Below are 24,035 nucleotides of genomic sequence, written 5' to 3' on the forward strand. Positions count from 1 at the left end.
CAATTATTATAATAGGACTTGCTCTAATTTTTGTGAATACAAATGCAAGGCTCACCTTTCCCACTTTCATTTTCAAAATTACTAAAATTACCTAGTGGTGTATGCACAAGAAGTCTTATGAGTTTCATTTTTACAAGATTCACATTTGCATATTCTAGTGGGGTGAACACCGTATCTTACATGTTATATATAACTTTTCATTTCTTGTTTTTAGTTTTAAAATTTGTTATTGCTATGTATTGAAATGGTGACTGTTTCTTTGATTTTGTATCATGAACATATTGTTATGAAATATTTCATTAGAGATATGATGCTCATAATTATCCTGTTTTAAACTGCTCATAATTATATTGTTTCAAAATGCTAATTTCGACTTTTGCTGTTGATATGTGATGAGATAATCTTTGGGATGCCGACATGCCCTTGCCTGAGTGGCTATTGTACCATGCTCCCATGAATGAGTTCAAACTGATACTATAGTGCATATACCCCCCATTGAGCTAAATTTCCCCTTATCATACTATAATACATATAAACCCATTGAAAAAAAGGAGTATTGGAGCTTTAGGATCTAAATTTCCCTTATTATTTCTAACAAATTATTGAGCACAAGATTTCATGTTTATTACTACTAGTTAATGATCATTACTATTAACATTTTTACTTTGGGCGGTGGTTTCGTGTCTGTCGTGGTGCTTTACTGTTTTATATTTTGCTCTCCCCCCCCCCCCCCCCCCCCCCCCCCCGTGCTGCGTTTTCTGCAAACCCTAATCGCGCTAATTAGCTTTGAAAATCCGATAGTTGCGCCGGCTTCTGACGTTTCTGCTCATCGAATCGATCTCTTGAGGTGCGTTTTTAATTATAACCTTAGCAGATTAACTCCAAATTTGTCTAATTAAGAACTTCGCACATTGCATTGCTCGCTGAAGCTGAATCTCTTTGTTAAGTAGCTTAACTCATACGTTAATCTTTGTTTTCAATGTAACAGCCCTGCATGAAGGTTAATCTCTTTGTCAAGTAGATTAACCCAGTTTGTTAATTTTTGTTTTCAACAATGTTTAAGTTAATCCAGCCAGATTAGGGCATTTAGTACATGACGACAGAAAAATCGTAGCAGTTGTGATCTTAGGCATAATTCAATTCTTAAACATGATGCTTAGTTTTTTTAAACATATTTAAGAAGCTCTCGGATATGCTAGCATGGCCTACAATGTGCAGCCAGACGGGAGGAGACTCTTGATCTTCCATTGGTTTAGCTTGAGATAAAAAGTAATTTAGAATTGGAAACCGATATTATGTTTACAAAAGCAAGGAATATTTTATACATCAATTTGACCATAGAAATTCCCACACATCCATTTCACATGTGTGTGTTTGTATGTTTAGGGGAAGGAGGGTGGGTCAGTTTGGCAGGAATGCTGGGGTTGGGTGCATGGCAGTGGTGAGGGTAGACTGTGTGCAGTGTGCCTGGCTGCGTTGCCAATCATGTTTAAGGGTTGGTATCGGTGCATATTAACCAATAATAATTGAAACAAATCATATCAGATTCTGCATTTTATGCACAACTAACTTTTGTTTACAATGGTGATTTTGAAGTTTTTATATGCCAGGGCAGCAGGTGGGCTCAGCAGTGACTGAATGGTAATGGCTTCCCATGAAAATGTGAACCAGGAGGCTGAAATAGTTTACAAGACAAAGGCTGTGCAGTTTCTTGGCCGCTCTGTCCCAGTCATTCTACAAAACGACAATGGCCCATGCCCTCTTCTTGCCATTTGTGAGTGCCTCCATTGGAGCTTTTTACCAATCACAAAACGTCTACAAGATTTACAGTTGATGAAGAGCTCATGTGTTTCATTTTTACTGCCATTGTCAAGCGGACACCTCTCCACACATGTCGCAACAATTGACATGATTACACACCGTTAGTAGAACTTTGTTGGTAACGGCTGCAAAACAAACAATGAATCTGAAAGATGGCACTTTCACATGCAATGCCACCACACACACATGCATGCACACATATAACGACACAGGCACACATGCTGCTGGGAGTGAGAGACATACGGCAGCAGTCGGCAGCCAGCCCTGGAACCCTAGCAGCAGGCGGCAGCAGTATGTTGAAGGCCAGAATCAATTGGGCAGTATTAAGTGAAAGCGCAGCATTTAAAGGCATATCATTATGAATATTTGTCCACAGCTATTGGTTGACAGCACTTCTGCTGGCTGACCTGAACCTCGGCACAACATATATAAGCATGAAGCCATAAATCAGTCCAAGCATTCAGTTATTTCATCATATAAGCATTCTCAGTCATCAGTAGAAGTTATGTAGGGCGAGAGGTCAACCGCTTTGGGGCTGACCAAGGGCCTCAGCCATGTACATTCATTAAGTTGCCTTTTTGTACCATATGAAATACAATAAAAACCTTGACACCAATCTCTCTCTTCTTCTCTCTCCCCTGTCTTAAACATGTTTAATTAGCATCTTGTTCTTAATCAGGCTTAGGGCTTTGGGTCAATACAACAGGGGTGGGTCACTTGCCGGAACTGATCATGCCTGTTGCTAGGCCTATCTGAGAGCTCGATGATGTATTGGTTATGCGTACATACCCTCAAGGAGTGCTCCCTCTAGCTTTGCCTCTTGCAGACCACTCCATCTGCCACCCTGCTACATTCTTCTATTGGAACCGTGTACCTTCCTTGGGATTTGCTTGGTGGGCTAAGCCTGAATGCTCCGATACCAATGTTGCATGCGTAGAAGCCTTGCATTAAGGGTAAGGGAAAAGCAAGCATGGGGACAACAATGGAACAGTCAAAGCTAATTAAAGTAGCAGGTCAAAGTCAAAGTCTCTAGCAGTCTAGAGAGGAAGGATGACAGAGTTACCACCTTGTCATCAAGTTCAGCAGGTCACGTGCACGTTCGTGCCATGGTTAATCTCTAGCATGAACAGCCTTAATCCTTGATTAATCATCAGTTAGGACATGCAGGTAGGTCATCAACACCATCTTCATTAGGATCATCATCAACAATAGCAGCATTAACATCAGTAGCATCAGCATCATCATTAGCCTCATCATCATCACCATCAACAGCATTACCATCATCATTTACAACATTGGAGGATGCACAACAACATTACCATCATCATGTGCGGCATTGGAGGATGCCGGGACCAGTTGGTAGTCATACAACAGTAGTCCAGTAGTCCGTAGCCAGCCCTGGGACGCTAGCAGTAGGCAGTTTCAGTATGTTGAAGGCTAGCATCAATCGGCAGTATTAAGTGAAAGTGCTGCATTTGAAGGCATATCATTATGAATATTTGTCCAGAGCTACTGCTACTGGCCGACATCACTTTTGTTGGCCGACTTGAACCTGAGCAGCATATACAAGCATGAAGCCATAAATCAGTTCAAGCATTCAATCATTTCATCATATAAGCATTCTTAGTCATTAGTAGAAGTTATGTAGTAGGGCCCTCAGCCATGTACATTCATTAAGCCACCTTTTTGTACCATATGAAATACAAGAAAAACCATGACACCAATCTCTCTCTTCTTCTTTCTCCTCTGTCTTAAATATGTTTAATTAGCATCTTATTCTTAATCAGGCTTAGGATTGTGGATCAGGACAGCAAGGCTTCCGCGCATGCAACATTAAGGGCACGCCTTTTGAGAGCAATCTTAGGGCCAACCCTAGCTCTTGATGCCTATATAAGAGCAGCCAGCCAAGGGCATAAATCATCTTGCAATGTGTGAGCTCAAGGGCCATCCCCCCTATGGCTACCCTCATTCTGGCACCATCGGGATACTGATGTTGAAGAACCTCTCGGCTGTGTTTTCTTGTCTGGACCAAAAACAACCACTTTTGTACAGTGCATTTTCCAAATCTACACCAATTCACCAGACTCTGATACCAATGTAACATGAGGAAGAACTCCTTGTATTAAGAACTATGCAAAAACGCAAAGATGAACAGAGAGAAGAGAGAGATTTCTTTATGTATGTATCAAGATGTACATAGTTCCTAGCCAATCATGGCCTATGCCTATGACCTATCCCACCTATGAGGGATCAGATGAAAACACAATGAATTGCACTTGCCTATTTTTAGGCTCATGGAACTGCCCCTACCAATACCCGACTGTAGTAGGCCAGGTCCTTGGACAAAATGAACTGGTCAATGCCTAAATTAGAGGATTAATGTTGGATATTCGGAGCTCTAGTGTGTGAACACTCCTTATGAGTGTATGTGTGTGCACCACTTAAAGGTGAATGTGTGCTAATGTGTGTGAACAAGGGCTATATAGCCACTCATTTGTGTGTGTAAGCAGTGATATCACTGGTATAGCCAAGTGTCACTGCCCCAGTGAGAAGAGTGTTGAGAAAGATAAGGCATTTTGCCAAGCATGAAGAGGTAATTGACAGCTTGCATAAGGGGAGCATAGAGATCAAGCATATCTTCATCATCTAGGCGACCACCTGTGGAGCAAAATGTGTAGCACATAAGCGGCCTACAGCAGCAAGAAAATGCAGCATACAGGCCGGCCAGAGAGCTGCAGCAACAGGGTATATTCAGAGAGCAAATGAAGCCCTAAAGTGCCCCAAATCAGCCCCAAAATAGAGCTTCCATTCAGACCAAAACAGTCCCCAAGGTGTCTTTGTTCACTATTTATGGACAGCCAGTAAGTCAATCTTGTACTTGATTTACATTTTGCAATACATAAGTAAATACACTTGGCAAATAGGTGGGGGCTCTTAAGAGGGTGGTTGGAACCCAATCGAGTGTGCCGTGTGCTATCTCTATCTCTCTCTCTCTCCTTTATCATTTTTGCAAATTTCAGCAAGCACTTTAAGCAATTTCTTCTCTATTCCATTGAAAGAATAGTTCTGCATAAGGTTGCATATCACATCCATCATAGGATCTGCATAAGGTTCTTGGTCCATACCTAACCGAGTGTGGAAACCCACTAGTGGATCCTTATTACTGAAATGACAGTATCCTGATAAGATAACTTGCTTATCAATCCAATTCCATTGTAACGCAAAGGTTGGAGTTGGATACAATGGAAAAGCTGAAATGTAACGAGTCTCATAAAGGAAAACCTTAGCACCAATCCACTTCACAGTTCAGCCATCGCACCAAACTATTTGTGCGAGTGCTTGCTAGCTAGTCACTAGGTGACTCGTTGTTGCAAAGCTATCGGTGCCTCCTGTTCGCACTTTTTTTCGTGGAGTACATGCATGTATGGTGTCACGTGCACCCTGCACTGGGGTACAAAGTGACACACTAGCATGATCATCAGTGCAACATTTACAGAATAATACCTTTTTTAAGGAATGTTTGTCGTATGCCATGACCCCATTGTGAGCCCTCAGTCCAAGGACAGTCAGGCACAAGCTAGGTAGGTCAGTTTCCAAGCCATAGAGGTCAGTCGGGAGTCCGTCCTCTTAACCCACTTGGAGATTCATCAGATAAATCATGTAGAAGTCAGCCATAGTCTAGGTCAAGCATATGATTGCATTAGTTGCTCTACGGGAAAGCTGAAGGCTAGCTCAATGCCTATAAGCATGGCAGCCCATAAGGGCATAATCAAGGCCTTGGAGGGGCATAGGCAGCTAGTCGGCTGCCTACACCTGCCCCTACCTATAGTCCGCCAACCATGGAAGCCTAGAGCAACAGTCAGCCAGCATGGAAGAAGGCAATAGCAGGTCGGCCAGGTCTAGGGACATCAACATCTAAAAAGTGCAGCATTTAATACTGAAAAACAGCATATTTTGTCCATTAAAACAGGCCGACAGCCTCTGGTATGAAGCGACCAGCAGCCTAGACCATATAAAAGCAGGCGCCTCATTCCCTCATTCATCATTCAGATTTCAGCAAAGCATTGAGCAGTATATCAGCCCAAATCATCCTATCAACTCCATACAAAATATTGAAGCTCCTCTTCAACATATTCAACCAGCATATGTGTAGTCCTACAGCTATCTGGACTTGCATAAGTGGCCCAAACAATCTTTTGCAGTGCCTTGGATTGGTGGATACTTAGTCGACGAACGGTCTTCCTCATCCTTGCGTTGGGTAGTCATATCGCTTGTTCTCAAGCATTGTACATAAGTTCTCCAAAGAAATAATATAAGCAAATACTCTTGCGTGCAATACTCCTGTTTGCAGGGGGCCCCCTTCAATGGGTAATTGGGACCCAATACTATGTCGTGTACTTGAATTATATTCTCTTCTCTCTCTCTCTCTCTCTCTCTCTCTCTCTCTCTACTCTGTGAATTGGATGCTAAAGATCTCACCACATAAAAGTATAAAGAAGGCCCTGTTGTGCCGTACCACGATCAACCTTAGTGCATGTAACATTGGTATCAAAGCATTAGGTTGGTGACTGGACTCGGCTACCTAAAGAAGTGAGAGCATCCGGTGGATGGTTAAACGGTCCGAAAAAAACACCCAGGCCTTTGTTGGAGAATGCACAGGTGGAAGCATAAACTGAACAAGAGAGAGAGTAGAGAAAGCTTGTGGACAAGATCACCTTTTATATTAGCAATAGGCTTTACAATGGCAATTAGCCAGCAAGACTGTGAAGAACTTGTGCAAGGGATTGGATGATAAAGTGAATAATGGGAAGGCCCTTATATGGTGACTCTGGGAACTAGTCGGTAGTCCCTAGAATTGGCCGATTGCTCCATAACCAACTAAACATGGAGAAAATACATAAATGCCCATAAATAGGCTTTGCCCAAAATACACTGAGATGCACCAAATTCTAACACCTCCTCTGTCGCTCATAGTGTGCAAGAGTCTGAAGAAGATAAGCTGATGAAGATGCAACCATGGACTCTCCAGCACCGGGAATATTGGAATCACCTCGGAGAGAGCATCTGCCAATCTGTTTTCTCGAAACAAAATGCCACTACGAATAGCAAGGAACTTTTCTTGGCTACGAATTCCCACACAAGTGTGCAGTGAACTCCAAGAATAGATGATGAGCTGCTGGACACACTGTGCCCATAATCCCCAACAGTGGATGGAAAACACATCACATCCCAAAAGCCTTGAATAATGAACTCGGAATAGATCTAGTTCCTAATCTCTGCTACACAAAAGATAACCATGTCCTGCGAGATGTCTAATGCTTGAAACTCCGAATCATGGTTCACATGTGGAGTTGTAATTAGCCCCCTCTCCCGTCCACAAGCCTCCTCTGGGTGGAAGCACATGGGGGGAACTGCATGTATACTAGAGAAGTACACTATCTGGGTCCTCTTGAGCTGGAAGCGCCTTGGGAGCCCTAGAAGTGGTACTAGAAGAATTTGTATCACTGTTGTGTGTCGTGTCTTTGCCCTTTTTCTGAGATGAAGACTTGCCCTTGGTCTTGTTCTTCTTCTTGGACAAACAATGCTTGGACATATGTTCTCTCTTTCCGCAAGAAGAGTAGTGACTCCGACCTTTCTTTTGAACTGTGGAAAGTGCCTGGTCAGGACTGTTGAGAGACATCTTCAACTTACCCTGAGAAACGAGGATGGACTCTTCCTCCAAGAGTAGGGAGCTAAGATCATCAAAATTCAACTGAGTGGATGTGACCTGGCACATCAAAGATCGAGAAATCACATCATAGTTCGGGGGAAGCTTGGTGAAGATAAGTGCAGCCAGCTGAGCAGAGGACAAAGTAGCACCCATTGCTAGTAACTGGTCATGGATAACCTTGTTCTTCGTGAGGAACGACTGCATGGAACTGTCTACAGGAAATGACAAACCGTAGAGTTGCCCTTGCAAGGTAACTGCCCTCATTGACAAATCTCGAGCAAAGAGATTCTCCAATTTAGACCATACCTAAGGAGCATTGGTGAGAATTTGCACGGTCGGTGAGACCTCTCTCCGTGATGCTCCGCACAAGCACTGAATGGGCCTTCGAATCTCGATTCTCTCAGTCTTGTAATTCCGCAAGGAATTCATTCTTTTGATCTTGAGTCCACCTCCTGGAGTTCTGAGGACACTCGGGCTTCTTCTCAGTGCCTTGAACAATATCCCACAAACCCTTGTGGATGAACCAGATCCGCATTTGCAGCTTCCAATGGGCATAGTTGGGTCCTTTCAACTTGTCTTTCTTGTTTGTACAAGGGGGAAGCCATATCCACAGCAACAAAGAACACAGATCTCAGCTCTCCAAGACTCCTCTTAGGGAACCTCCTACCAGAAGAGCAGGGACTCGTGGAGGAAGAAGAAAAAATAGTGCCACTTGTCTGGCAACACCATATGCAAGAGAACTCACCAACAACTGATGCCGGAGCAGAAAACGCAGCCAAAAAATCCAACGCTTGCCTCTGTAGAAGAAAACACAGCCAAGAAGACTGGCCGACAGCAACCTGAGGGCTGGCTGGACAAAAAAACGCAGCAAAGTAGTGAAACACAGCTACTGTTAGAGACTGATCTATAGCCAGGAGGAGTTATGGAAGAAAATGCAAGGCACTAGAAACAGATGGCGGGCAGATTTGCAGAATAGTGGAGCAGCCTGAACCTAAGCGAGTGATAGCATGTTGGAGAATGCACAGGCGGAAGCATAAATTGAACAAGAGAGAGAGTAGAGAGAGCTTGTGGACAAGATCACCTTTTATATTAGCAACAGGCTTTACAATGGCAATTAGCCGGCAAGACTGTGAAGAACTTGTGCAAGGGATTGGATGATAAAGTGAATAATGGGAAGGCCCTTATATAGTGACTCTGGGAACTAGTTGGCAGCCCCTAGAACTGGCCGATTGCTCCACGACCATCTAAACATGGAGAAAATACATAAATGCCCATAAATAGGCTTTGCCCAAAATACATTGAGATACAGCAAAGGTATAAGGAAGCCACACTCAAGTATGAGGAAGACCAGTGCCGTTGAGAAGCTGCTGATCAAGAGTTTCAGCAATGACTTAGCTGGGTGGCTATGCAAAATCCAACATTTGCAAACGATGACACAGATTATGGCATCCCTCCCCAAGATGGCTCAGAATACTTTGTCCTCCATTGCACCTACCACCACCGTCATACAAACCTCTCCAAATTTTAGTAAGTATGGTGGTAAGTGCGGTCATGTTGGTGTTACTCAGTTCATTCATCAATTTGAAGCACATTTTCCATTAGCAAAGATTACAGATTCACAAGATAGTCCATGTGGCAGCACCCCAACTCACTAGGGAAGCTGTTACTTGGTGATAGCATTGGTCACAACTTCACACAAACTCCATCACATGCCAATTCCAATTTGATTGGGCTACTTTCGTTGGCTGATCTCAAAGCTCGTTTTCTTCCACCATAGTATATGACCAATCTTGAGGACAAGCTTTACAAACTCACTCAGGGTGGTTCAACCTGTCAGAATACGCAGCGGAGATGATGACCAGATCTGGGAACACGAGCAAAAAACGCATGCAGAAAAACAGCACAAGAGAGAGAGAGATGTAGGCGTGTAACTCTGCTCTGATATACACAAGAAGATCCCGATATGATACAATGAGTGGTATGGGGGTGGGGGCCTATTTATATGCCCCCACATGTGCAGTCGGCCTGCTGAAAAAAGGCTCCACGACTGCATCTACAGTCGGCCAGCAGCATGCAGCCAGTCGGCCAGCTTTGAGGGTCCACGACTGCATCAAGTACAGTCGGCCAGCTCCAATACACACATTTGATGTAGTCGGCCAGCAAATGGATCCTCCTGCCAACTCAGGGCTGCCTCCCAAGCCACAGAAAAATGGGAAAAATAGGGGAAAAATGCGGGGAGTGAGGAAAAATGATAAAACACCTGATAAGGGCGGGCACACCCACAACAAAGGCCCTGGTGTATAAAACTGGACAGGAGATGACTTCTAACACCCCCTCTCAGCTCCTGGCTGTGAAACCAACCACTGGGAGCTGGGGTGCCGCTTGAGCAAATCCTGAGAGAGCGACTTCGTGAAGAGGTCCACCGTACTGTCCTCCGTCGAACAGAACTCTAGCAAGATGTCATCAGCAACGATCTGTTCACGAACAAAGTGCCTCTGGATGACCATGGGTGGAAGCCCAAACCTGCAATGCAACCTCTGCATCCGCACCACCTCACAAGCAGCATCACAAACAGCCCGGTACTCTGCCTCTGTCCGCGACAAGGCAAAAGATGACTGCGTATGCAGATGTAGAGCATATACAGCCATGAGAGAGAGAGATCCCATTTTATTTAGAGAGCCACATTCCCTACGCCAGATCTTTGAGGTAGCAGACCAGCGCATACTGGGGAGATTCATTCTAGACATATAGCGTCACAGAGAGACATCATTACAGGCTCAGACAGCTCCAGAGGGGGGACGACAGACATAGATTACTATATTTTTTCAGAGATCCATCCCACTCCCAGTCCCTACACAGCAGGGAATTACTCTCTAGAGAGCAGAGACACTCAGAGCCCGCAAGAGACAAAGGACACCTGGCTTTCGGACACCACGCCTATACTAGAGAGAGATGACAGAGATCAGGGAGCTGTGGACACCCCCTTCATTGATGTATACCATTTTATACCCCCAGTATGGTATAAAATGACAGAGATCAGAGCTCAGTTTCACAGAGAGGGTGCGGAGCGACTGGCCCGCTTCAGAGCACACCCAGGCATGTTCTTCAGGGAGCTGTGGACACCCCCTTCACTGATGTATACCATTTTATACCCCCAGTATGGTACAGGATGGAGCTAGCTAGGTTGCATATCATGATTGTATACTCCATGCATATACCTTTGCATTTCTCCTAGTAGTAGAGCTCCATCCCCTGCACACCCAGATTCAGTTTTTTTTTTGTTCAGTACTTTTTCATTTTGTTGGGATGACAGAGGATACCCCATACAGGTACTCCGATTTGTCTCATAGGCCGAGTTCGGTCTTTTGGAAGAAGTTAATAAAATCTTTTCTTTCTTTCTTTCTTTCTCTCTCTTGTGGAATTGCCCTTGGGATGACATGAACCCACCTGGGTTCAAGTCTCTCCGTCGATTGGTCTCTATAAATCAATAAAGTCAACATTAAGTGACTCCGTCTCCGTCTCTCTCTATTTTTTCTACACATCTACATTCAGTTTTGTGCGTTATTTTCGTCCCGACGAGTGTGTTGATTTTTGAGCATTGAAGTTACCGATCTCCCCCGAAGCTTCCGCATGTTACACATCCACTTCCACAGTAGCGATCGGAGCATCCCCATCTACACCTCTGCCATCCACCTCTAATACCGTTCAACTATTGCCTCCTTTGAATTCAGTGTCACTAGTGGTATTTGATGATAAGCAGGAGGGTGAGGCTAAGGGAGAGAAGAAGGCTCTCATCCGTGCCTATGGCACTGCAAGGAGACAGCATTTCATTGTCCTCTTTGACATGGGCAGTTCTGAAGATGCCTTCTCTTCACAGTTGGCAAAACAAATGAGCTGTACCTTGGTTTCTTATCATCTAGATGTGGACGAGTTTACACCTGGTCTACATACACACATCTCTCAGAAAGTTCAACAGTTTGTGTTTTGGGTTTAGAAGGCAACATCCTAGCGGGATTTCATTGTCTCCCCTCTTTTAGGGTGCGACATGATCCTCGAGATCCAGTGGTTTTTTAGACAGTGTACACCCATTCCTGATTGGAGGGAGGACACTTTCACTATCGTTGAAGGTTTTCTTGAGCCCATTCGCGGGGATCGGAGCATTCTTGGAATTCCACTCATTTTCCATATTCACGCCCAATGAGCCATAAGAATCTACTCTTAGTCTAATGTAGTTCAGACAGCACCCGTAGTGGAGCAGAGGATGGTTGGTCTTTTGTCTCAATACAACAACATTATGCTACAAGATGACCTTCCACCCAATCTCCCAGCCAGGACCATCGCATACTTCATAACCTCCTAGTAAGTTCCCCTACCGCCTTTCTAAGGCACTGGAGAGCGAGCTGGAGTAGCAGTTATCCTAGCTACTCCGGTTTGGATTTATCCGACCTTATGCCTCCCCATTTGCCGCTCCCATCCTATTTGTCCAAAAGAAGGATAAGACCACACGCTTGTGTGTGGATTACAGGGTGCTAAATAAGCTAACAGTTAAGAGTCGATTCCCCATGCCTAGAATAGAGTACATCCTACAACGACTCAGTGATGCAAAAGATAGATCTTAAGAGTAGCTACCATCAGGTTTGGATCTTAAGAGTGGCTACCATCAGGTTTGGATCTTTGAGGCCGACATTCCAAAAACCGCCTTTAGGATTGAGCACTGCTACTATAAATTTGTGGTGATGTCCTTTGGACTCACCAGGATCTCATTGGCAAATGCGTCTTCATCTTCCTAGGTGACGTCCTTATCTTCTCAGGGACCGCAAAGAGCAGCATGAGCGAGATGTGGCACAAGTTTTGCAACTCTTGCCGGACAATGAGTTGTTTATTAATGCCAAGGAGAGTGAGTTTGGAGTACTCGAAAACCATTACCTGGGATACATCATCAGTTCATCAGGTATTAGCCTTGATCTTGAAAAGATACAAGCCATTCTTAGTTAGGATATTCCCCAGACAGCCCAGGAAATCCGCTCATTTGTGGGTCTTTGTTAGGTCTACAACACGTATATGGACTAGTTTTTTGACTTTGTAGCACCTCTCACCGACTTGCTCAAGGACGTGAAGACTCGTCGTCAGAAAGTGTCCGTCATGAGCAACGCTTTAGAGGCATTTTAGGCAATGAAGAAAGTTGCCTCTTAGTCACCAGTTTTGAAGTTGGTATCATGGGATGATTCTTTTGAGGTGATTACCGATAACAGTAAGCTAGCCATTGGAGCTATTTTATAGCAAGATGGTAGGCCGTGTGCCTTATTATACCCACAATCAAAGAGCTTTTGGGGTTGATGACCGCGCTTAAACATTGGAACCACTTTCTTTACGGGAGAGATTTCATAGTTAAGACAGATCACCAGGCACTTAAATGGTTGCAAACCATGCTCAATGCCCAATGGAGTGCCAGGCAATCCAAATGGAGTCAATTGTTCCGACAATTTGGGGGAATGTCCCTAGTAAGAACAACCCCGTTTGCTGATGCTCTTAGTCGAAAAGGCACAATTTGAACATTGCAAGAGTCCATTGTGCTGGAAATTCAAGGCAAAGACTTGGACAGTATGAAGGCACAGTATTTGGATTTGGAAGAATTCGGGACTCAATATCAGTTCAGAACGAGTCCACTACAGTATACAGAATGGTTGGTTGTTTTTCAAGAACTGTCTCTGTGTACTCAAAGAAAAGCACCAAGTCCTTCTCCATGATGCCCATGACTCTCTTATTGGAGGTCATAGGAATCAACAGTACCCTGTAGAAGTTAGAAAGGTCATTCTATTGGCCTAAAATGCGCCGGGATGTCTACCAACATGTCCAAGCATGTTGGATATGTCAAAAGGTGAAAGTTTCTCATACAAAATAGGCCTTATTTTTGAGGGGCCTTTTCACGATATTAGTATGGACTTCGTAAGCCCTATTCCCGCCTCAGCTAGATCTAGAAACACACAGTGTATTACAATTGTGGACAGATTCAGTAAGTTCTGTATGCTCATTCCATGCAAGTAGGCAATCAATCACAGCCGAGGTCATAGCTCACTTATTCATTCGGTTTTGGTATCCCATTGGTGGTTTGCTAGGAACAATTACATTAGACAGAGATTCTAATTTTACGTCCCATTTTTGGGGAGCATTGTTTGACAATTTTGGAACTAATTTGTAGTCGCCCAATGCATTCCATCCACAAAGAGATGGCCAAATAGAAATATACAATCAATTGGCCTTTGATGTTCTCAAATCATACTGCCATGACCAACGGTCGAAATGGGAACAATACCTTCCTTTGGTTCACTTCCTTCCAATGACTCTCTCGTGCCTTGTTAACCTGCTCAACACACCAACTGTGAAGCTGATATCAGGTCTAGTGTTAGTGAGAAAAATCAAACTCCCCACTAATTTCCTGTACTTCATGATGTCAACAAGTGATGAAGAATCCTCTGCAGAAAGCTTCATGTTCACTTCCATTGGCGTAGACACAAGCTTGCAGTTTGTCATCCCAAACGCTTTGAGAATCTCCCAAGCATACTTTTTCTGTGAAATGAAGATTTTACCTGACTCTTGCCAGACCTCAATCCCTAAACAAAAATGCATAAACCCAAGTCTGTCATCTCAAACTCATGGTTCAGCATATCCATTGTCTTCGGAATCATCTCTTCATAGAAATCCCTCCTTCCACCAGAATTGGTCCTAGTTACCATGAGGCCCTTGTTTTGATTGAATGGAGCTTTCCCTACAAAGATGCAAATAGCAATCAATCTTTGAACTAAGTCTGTTAGGAAAAGTGTTAGAATTTATGCATCTTAGTGTGTTTGGGATATACCATTTATTTGTTATTTTATGAGACTCAAAAGATAATGCTTCCAAATTTTCAAAGCATGTATGATAGCCATCAATTCTTTCTCGTAGATAGGTGCAAAATTCTCGGCTCCTTGAAGTCTTCGACTCTCATAGGCCACGGCATGGCCTTCTTGGTTCAAGACTGCTCCAATGCAGTTTCCTGAAGTATCACATTCTAACACGAATGGTTTCGACAAATCTGGAATAATTAATACTGGTCCTTTGCTAGCATAGAATTTTAATGCTTCAAAGGATTCTTTTTCAGCTTTGGTCCACCGAAATCCCACGGTTTTCTTTGTCAAATCATGAAGTGGACTTGCTACCACAGCAAACCACTTCAATTTTGGCCATTCCACAATAGCCTTGACCTTTTCTGGATCCATCGTGACCCCTTCCTTGGATACTATATGGCCCAAGTAGTGAATCTCTGGCAAAAAGAACTCACTCTTTTTTCCATTCACATACGACTTGTTCTTCTGCAATTCTTGGAATACCATATCCAAGTGCTTTTGATGTTCTTCTTCATTCTTTGAATGTACAATAATGTCATCAAAGAAAGTGGCTGCAAACTTTCTATGTGCTTGAAATATTCTTTCCATCATTCGGTTGAAGGTATCCGGAGCATTGGTAAGAGCAAAAGGCATCACCAAATACTCATAGAGTCCGAAGGTTGTCTTGAATGCGGTCTTGTGAATGTCCTCTGGAACAATCCTGACTTGGTTGTATCCACTCTTCAAGTCAATCTTGCTGAAAATAGTGGCTCCATCCAATCTATCCAGAATATCATCAATCCTAGGGATAGGAAACCTGTTCTTTACAGTGATCTTATTAAGAGCCCTGTAATCAATGCACATACGCCAAGAACCATCCTTTTTTTGAACTAATAAAACTGGGGAGCAAAAAGGTGATGAGCTAGGTCGAATTAAACCCTTTTCCAGAAGCTCTGTCACTTGCTTCATGATCTCTTCTTGTTGAGTCTGGCTTACTCGATAAGGAGGTCTATTAGGAGGTGAACTTCCGGGCATGATGTCAATCTTATGATCTTCCGGTCTCTTTGGAGGTAGCTCTCCCGGAAGAGTATCTGCGAAACAATCCTCATACTTCCTTAAGAAGTCTTTCCTTTCATGATCAAGAGTTGAAAGTGATTCATCACCCTCAGATTCCTTTGGATCTCTTATAAATATCAAGTACGAGGAAATAGATTGCTTTATTGCTTTAGGAACTTGTACATGACTAATGAGTGGAATGGAGTTCCCCTCAACTCCTACATCAAAAGTTACATTTTTGCCTTTAAAAGGAAACCTAATCTTATTTCCAACCCAATCAATGGCCGGATCTATCTTCTTATGCCAAGGCATACCCAAAATTACATCACAATGTCCAGTTTTACCAACTACAAAGCTCTCATGTTCCACATAATCCCCAATCTGTAAGCGGAGCTTTCCCAAAATAGGAGTTACTTCGGCTGACATACCTTCAAAAGCGGCACCTGTTGTAATAGGGGTTCCGAACCTATCCGAAGGGAGCTTCATGGCTTCAACCACTCGTGGATGGATATAGTGGTGAGTAGCACCGCTATCGAAGTGGATAAGTACGGGTGGGCTTGCCACTTTGCCCCAAGCTTTGAAGAGTTGCCTCTTCTCTGGTGGAGTATCATCTTGATGTTGAAGTTCTTTAGGTAAAGCATTGCTTTGGGGCGGTTTGGTTTCTTGACTTGGTTTATCAGGGCATTTTGTAGCCATATGTCCTTTCTTTCCACATTTGAAACATTTACCTTCTTTGACATAATCCTCAAGTTGCTTGCGGAATAGCTTCTTTTGGTACAATGGGGGTTTTTCCTCATTTTTATTCATCTTTTCCTGTGGCTCATTTCTAGCTTGAGATCCCCCTTTGAATTTATTCTTTTGGAACGAGTCTCGAGTCTCACTCTTTGATTTGCCCACCATCCAAGGCATATATAGAGCTTCAGCTTGTAAGGCTTTGTCTTGGGCTTCTTCCAAAGTTTTGGGTCCCATCATATAGACTGCTTGATAAAGCTTTGGTTGCGATCCATTTACAAACTTTCGCATTTCCATCAATGGTGGAATAGGAGTATATGGGGTAAACTTCAATGAGACGGCTGAAAAATTATTAAGATATGTTGGCCACACTTTCTCTTGCTTTTTGCTTTATCTCATCCCATTCCTTCTGTACATTTGCTTCAAAGGTAGCAGGAAGAAACTTCTTGTTAAACATAGTTTTGAAATCAGCCCATGAGGTAGGCTTTGTCCCTTCGTGGACTACCTTTAGCCACCAATTCAAGGCGGCATCTTTCAAATGCATACGAACTGTGCGTAGTTTGGACTTTTCGGAGAAGTCTTCTCCTCCAAAGGCGGTGTCAAACTGTTTGATGAAGGATAGAGCTTCCTGAGTTTCCTGCTTTCCGAAAAAGGTATCAAACTTTACGCTTTTCTCTACTGGCTTGAAGTCTGCTTTGCCGGTTGAAGGTTCCTTTGCCTTCTTCTCTTTTGCTTGATCGGAAGAAGCTATATCTGATAAAATGGGTCTGGGGGAAGCTTCTCTCTGTCCTCCATAAGTGATGGATCGGGTGACTCTAGGTTCTTCTTTAAAGGAAATTCCTTTACCTTGTAGGTAGGCTTTGGCGGCTTCCACACCTTAAGCTTCGGTATTCTGATCTTTGATAAAATCTTCGAACATCTAAGCTCTTCTATAGTCTTGTTCCTTTTTGGCTCTCCAAGCTAGGAACTCTTCATCTTGAAGATACCTTTTTGAAATTCTCGATATTCGGTTGATGTCATGACTACGGTCTCACTGATGGCCTTGGATCTCTTCGGGATGTCCTGGGTTGTCTTCAAAGTTATTCCCTTCTTGAGGCCCTTGGTCTCCCTCAACTCTCGACATGGTGGTGTCACCCTATAAAAGATTTCTTTAAGAGAAATCCTGCTCTGATACCATTGTAAGCCCAACGGAGCGTGCAGTGACAGATGCAACCACGTATACAACAGATAGAGAAAGAGAAGGGGAAAAGAGTGATGGGAATTGGGGATTTACACGGTACACCACATTGAGCGGGGAACAGGCCCCGCCCCCTCTTCAGGAATTTATTTCAGGAAAAATCCACGGGCTTTTCCAAGCCAGGACCAATACAACAAATGAATACAATATCAAACAAAGGTGTTGATGTCGAGATCGTGTCAAGGTCGTTGTCGAGGCACAAGATAGTTGATGCCGAGCTCACCACGAGGATGACCCACAAAAGGCTTACACTGGGCTAGTACCAATATCAAAAGAATCCAACTGATGTTCTCAAGTATCCACAAAAAGCTCTTTCTTCCCAATCCAATTCTTTCACTAATAGAGGTGGCGGTTCTTCAAACGGAAGGTACCAACAGGTGACAAAAAGTCCAGAAAAAGGGCGGCAAAAACTCCGGTTTTGGAGCGGCAGAGATGCCGGCGGCGCTGGCAAAAATGGCTTTGGGTGGCGGAGACACCGACGGAGGCTCTGGGCGGTGGCAAGCGGCTTTGGGCGGCGGCGCTTCTTCACAGAGGGTGGAGAGGTGGTGGCTGGTGCTGCAAAAGGCTGTAGAAGTAGCACACAAGAGGGTTAATGATGTTCTTGCTTTTCCCAAGGAGTTCTCCACGTGTTTCTTCTATGAGTCTCCAAGATTTCTTCAATGCTCCACCAAGAGGGTGCTTGGTTCTTTAAATACTTGAGGGGAGGCCTGCTTTTACCATGCTTTGCTTTTGTTTTTACCACTTAGCTTTTGCTTTTATTTCAATAATAATCAAAGTTCTTGATTCTAACTTAAGGGCCTTGCTTTTTGGCCCTAGAGCTGCTTTTTGAAAAAGCGGCTTATAGCTTTTTGACTCAGTTCAACGAGCTCTTTCCAATGGTGCCCTCAACTTTTTGGTCAAGAAAGTTGCCTCACATGCAACACAACAAACCGCACGATACTCCACCTTTGTAGAGGAAAGCGCCACAGTAGGTTGCTTTTTACTGCTCCATGAAATGGCTCCAGACCCAAGTGAAAAAACACAACGGGTGGTCGAACGCTGCGTATCTGGATCTCCAGCCCAATTTGAATTAGACTATCCAAGAAGAGTGCATCCTTGGCCATAGAAGATGCCAAAGTCCAGAGTACCACGCAAGTACCGAAGAACTTTGAGAGCACACTGTTGGGGTAAAGGCATTATGCCCACCCTTGTAGTGTGTACAAGCCCATAAGTTTTATAGTATATAGTACACTTAGTACTTTTAATGTACTAAGTGCACGATGTGTACTAGAGCAAATATACATGTGTGATAGGGAAGTCACACACTCATGCTTAGTGTGAGTTGACTTATCCCCACATGTCTCTCTCTCTCTCCCTTCTTCTCTGTGTGTATCTCCCACATGAAACCCTAACTGTTTCAGCTGAGCTACCATAGCTCCCTTCAACTGGTATCAGAGCAAGGTTACAGCCCCCCTCCCCGTAGAGTTCTTGGTGCCAAGCAGCTTTCTACGTCAATCTGCAGTCCCCGTCCGGCACACTGTAGCTCTGTCGTCGCCAATGAACTTCCGGCAGCTCCAGATCCATCCGTCGCCCCATCTCTGTGTGTTCGAGCTTCATCTCCCCTCTTCCGAAGCCCTCTGTGCTTGTGTCGCCTATCTTGCCCTCTTCGTCCATATCCGTTACGCACGCAACTTCTGCATCTTAGTTGTCATCTTCTTCCGGTAATGGCGCCCCTGTTTCTTGCAATAGGCGGTCCATGGCCTCTCTGTCTGGCATAGCCGGGATGCTGTACCTGCTGTCAGAGACGCCGTGGGTGTTGGCCGACATCGAGGAGGACTACAAGAACGAGACGCAGAAAGTGATAACGCAGGTACAGGCCATGCTGGGGCTCGACAAGGGCGATTCTTCTCGCGGTGATTCCGTGAAGGCCCTCTGGCACTGAGAGTGTTGGCGCAGATTTGCAAGCGAGCAGCTCATAACTTGGGGTGGATGCCCTCCTTGCGGCAGGTCACCCGCGCTTCACCTGGAGCACGCATGAGCCTTGCAAGAAACCTTTTTTCTGCAAAAGAAATCAGAAGCCCGTAGAACTTGAAATACGACACCCCTCCTCCCCCCCCCTTTTTCTGCAACAGAAATCAGAAATTTTCAAAGGTATTTGTTTCAATTTTGGGATTTGCATGTCCATTATCATCAATTGAGCAGGTACAGGTCCTAATGGCTCATATTTGAGCACAATTGGCAACATTGGGTGACATTGGTCACATTCCGGGTCAATTGGCAGGAAATTGGGTGTCAACATTTGGGGCTTTTGATGTAATTGTGCCATTGGGCATTCATACATGCTGTATGATGTGAGCAATCTCACATTTGGGGCTAAATTGCAAGAAATTGGAGTGCAAATCAAAGGGCTTTTGTGCCAATTGGGTTGATTTGCATGCAGGCACTGGCATTTGATGCTTTGGGCAATGTGTTGATGCCTGTCAAGCACTCAATGTGCCAGTAAATCAAGGGGCTTTTATGTATTGGATGTATATGTGGCCAGGGGGAAGCATTGTGAAGACTCTGGATGCCTTCATGTGCATTAATGTACCATTCATGATCAGAAATTGATCTTGAATCAAGGGGCTTTTCAAGATTTTGTGCTTGTTGAGCTTGGCAAAGCAGTAGGGAAGACTTTTATGCCTTGAACCCTCAGAAATCCACTTGTAGTCAAGGGGCTTTTGCTCAATTTCTGTCCGGGACTGATGTATGCAGTGGTGGGGACTGTCAAGGTCTGATTTTCACTCATTTGGACAGCCCGGAGAGCATTTATTGCTACTGTACTTGTTGGTACAGATTTGGTACAACTTTGTACAAGTTTTGGCATGGCTGTACATTGATTTGAGTGAGGAAAAGGCTCATTTTCAGCTGTTGTACTTGCCGGTACAGATTTGGTACATCATTGGTGAGCACTTAGTACTGTTGTACAGTACTTTGGAAGGGGAACAGAGCACATCTAAGGTGCTGTCATAAATCTGCAGCAACCAGATTTTGGTGATTTTATCACATTCAGTGGGAGGAAAGTTGCATTCGTGCTTCCGCAGTGGGAGATAAACTTTGGGAGAACAACTGTGAGCACTTTGTGTGCTTTTGGTGCAGTGTTTGCACATCTTGCAAGGAGTCAGGCATTGACTGTGTCAAAGGTTGCATATTGCTATGGCAACCACAGGTGAGAGCTCTTCATTGCTTCACATCAAAAAGCTTTAAGGCTCACATAATTATGACATTTGGCAAACCCAGTGCTATAATGTGTTGCTCCAGAAGAAGGAGCACAAGCCCATCAAAGAAAGGGGTGTAATGCCCGCTTCTCTTACTGCTGAAGAATGGCAAGATATGGATGAGCTGGCAAGATCCACCATCATGTTGTCTGTGTCAGACTCTTTACTTTTCAGCATACGTGAAGAGAAGACAGCTTGGGGAATGTGGCAAAGATTGCAGGACTTGTATGCCCAGCAAAGTGCTTCAAGCAAAGTGTATTGGTTGAAGAAACTCATAGGTCTTCAACTGAAGGAAGGGGCGTCTATGACAGCCCATCTAAATGAGTTTAATGGTGTTGTCAGCCAAGTCATCAATCAAAAGTTGGCAATGGACGATGAGTTCAAAGCCACCTTTCTCTTATGCACTTTGCCAGAGAGTTGGGACACATTCAGGACAGCCACTAGCAATTCAAATGCTATGCTGTCATATGCAGATGTGGAGGGTGCTCTCCTTCAAGAGGAGATGAATAGGAAGAACAACTCTGTTGGAAAGTCCAATGCAATGAATGCACGTGGGAGATCCCAGCAAAGGGATAAAAGCCAAGAACGGGGAAGGAGCAAGTCCCGCTCCAGAAAGGACTTGGAATGCCATTATTGTGGAAGAAGGGACATTTCAAAAAGCAATGCTACAAATGGAAGAATGATCAAAAGGAAAAGGGCAAAGGAAAAGACAAAGACAAAGATGAAGCCAAAGATGCAAAGCCAAAGGGCAAAAGTGGAGTCAAGATTGAAGAAGTCAATGTGTCACATGCAGGTGACAGTGAGGATGAAGTCCTATTCATGTCTTCACTTGATGCCCATTCACTCCATGCAGGAGATGGTCATGGTATGCACTCATGGATCATTGATTCCGATGCCTCCTTTCATGTCACAGGTTGCAGAGACTTGTTTGTCAGGTATACTGCTGGCAATGAAGGAGTAGTTTATTTGGGTGACAACCATGCATGCCAGATTCTTGGCAGAGGTGATGTGAGGCTTGTGTTTTCAGATGGCTCACAGCTTATGCTCCATGATGTCAGGCATGTGCCTGAGATCAAGAAGAACCTGTTTTCTACTGGACAGCTTGATGATGCTGGTTATGTTACCACATTTGGTGGTGGAAAGTGGAAGATTAGTAAGGGCTCATTGGTTGTTGCCAGAGGCTCTAAGGTGGACACTCTTTATTTGATGCATGCTAATGTTTGTCACCATGCTAATGTAAATGCAACCGAGCTGCCGGAAATCTCTATGTGGCATAGCCGGTTGGGACACATGAGTGTCAAAGGAATGGAGCAAGGGTAGTTGTAGGGGCAATTCCATGAGCCTATAAATAGCAAGGGCTAATTCAGTCATTAGTCATTTGATCCCTAATAGGTGGGACAGGTCTTAGGCTTAGGCGTTTTCCTTTTGGAGGCCATGTTGGATAGGATCTATGTACACATTGTTACATATATACAGAAAACACTGTTACAGCAACATCTCTCTCTCTTCTCTCTGTTCATCTTTGCGTTTTGCACAGTTCTTAATACAGGCAGTTCTTCCGCATGTTACATGATCGGTGAGAATAGCCTTTCCTTTTCTGAAGATGGGACAAGATCTATTTGGCAGTTAAATAGGGCATGATCATCTAAAAAAGACTTTGATTTATGTGGACATGATGGATCGGTAGACATGCCAGGATGATGTTTTGCTGTTGTGGGGGTTCAAATACAGCAGGACAAAGGCCTATTCAAGGCTGGCTTCCCATGGATTCTCCACCATTGATGAAATCCCCAATAATGAGCAATCAGCATTAGTCTAGTGTCATCATAAAACCAAATCAGTTGTCTAACATAATGGTGTGTTGCTATCAGCTGGTGTGGCAATTGTGAGGGAAGGGCCCAGGGTGCCTTCTATAGGCTCCTATAATCAGGATGGCGGCGGTCAAAATTTTGGATGCATTTTGGCAGCACCTCTGCCCTCGAGCTGTCGTGCTTTGCTGCTCTCTTTGCCCTTGCCTTGCTAGAAGCTCAGCAACTTTGGATTCGTGCAAGTTCTCAGTGGGATATTTTGTGGGATCTTTCATACCTTTTGTCCTCTGCTTCTTTTTCCTCTCTTTAACTGTCTTAAAGAAAAGAATATCAAATTTTAAATTCTTTAATTGTCTTAATGAAAAGAATATAAAAAAATTTAAATTATTATTTACTTTAATCTTTTTATGGTGCATAGGTTTCTTTTTTGATCAAGCTTTGCAGTTAAATTTGCTTGTTTGATTATGCAGGCAATGTTTTACTCCTGCGAAATAATGTAAGCCTGAGTCCAGATGTTGCGGAAATATCATCATCTAGGTTGCTGTCTTGGGTGGCTGAGAGGCTTCTTGATTCCAACAGTAACATTGAGGTATACTAGTTGATTCACTGCTTATGACATTGCATTGTTCATACTTGTTCTGCACATGAACACGTGTGCACACCATTCATATTCTGCGTGCACATGCATGCATACACACATGCAAACATACATACATACATACATACGATGCACCTATCTTGTAATATCAGGCATAAGTAATAACATTAAATTTGTTTTTTTGGATAAGTAATCTTTGTGTTGATATTTCACGGAAGTTTAATTTTGGAGTATGATGGTTTATGCATGAGTAATTTTTATTTGCAACTTTAAGTATAAAGCATGGGCATCGATGTTGCATGCTTTTAACATGTTTTTTTTGGGGGGAAATACACAGAATAAAGATGAGGAGTATGCACGCAATCAACAACAAAACATATCTGATGCTATTCCGTTGCTTCATCACCTTGTGACTGGTCTGGATGTAAATGTTCGTTTCCGAAAGTAAGTCAGTCAGGCTCATTGATTCAGAATGCAAGTCTTTTTCTTTCTTGTAGTGGGTCCAGGGTTATGTACTGCATTATAGGTGTCGGAATCTGCCTCCTCCTGGGCAGTGTGGTACTTCACACATTGTTCTAACTTGGAGTAAGTGCCATATCATATCAATGGGAATACTTCATGCATGCATCAGTGCCTTCACCACACAACCTTTAGCTGCCGTGTGTGTCTTCCCATTGGCTTTCTAATCTCCCATTTATCCAATAATGAAAGACAAATTGAATTCGAAATGAGTACATTTTAATTTCTGTGCAGTATGATTATAGTGCTTTGTTTAATTTTACCTTTTCACCATGTGCAGCATACATGATTTCGAGTTTACCCCTGAGTGTGCTGTTTTTGATCTCTTGGACATAGGGCTTGTGCATGGCTGGTTATGCGATCCTCAGGTTATTATTTATATCCCTGCCAACAGGTCTTCTGAGAGCGTGTGTTTGATGAGTTGATTTCTTTTTTTCCAATTAAACTTCAAACCC

At 43.7% G+C, this 24,035-nt stretch overlaps 1 protein-coding gene across 5 annotated transcripts in view; it reads left to right on the top strand.

Moving 5' to 3' along the window:
• Positions 1–399: 399 nt before the first annotated feature.
• Positions 400–24,035, top strand: part of LOC147625242 (uncharacterized) — a 29,002-nt gene continuing 5,366 nt past the window's right edge. Inside the window, exons 1-5 of one of the 5 annotated variants that reach the window (XM_086818517.1) lie at positions 400–847; positions 1,597–1,774; positions 22,934–23,052; positions 23,399–23,505; positions 23,861–23,948. In XM_086818517.1, the coding sequence (XP_086674643.1) occupies positions 1,639–1,774; positions 22,934–23,052; positions 23,399–23,505; positions 23,861–23,948 (450 nt within the window). In that variant the 5' untranslated portion in view covers positions 400–847; positions 1,597–1,638. Of the gene's footprint in view, positions 848–1,475; positions 1,496–1,596; positions 1,775–22,933; positions 23,053–23,398; positions 23,506–23,860; positions 23,949–24,035 lie in introns of those variants that run through there. The other 4 variants (XM_086818518.1, XR_015268942.1, XM_086818516.1 and 1 more) reach the window with 4 other exon arrangements.

The sequence above is a fragment of the Cibotium barometz genome, chromosome 24 (genome assembly GCF_041138505.1).
Source record: "Cibotium barometz isolate CiBa-2024 chromosome 24, ASM4113850v1, whole genome shotgun sequence".
Classification (NCBI taxonomy): domain Eukaryota; kingdom Viridiplantae; phylum Streptophyta; class Polypodiopsida; order Cyatheales; family Cibotiaceae; genus Cibotium; species Cibotium barometz.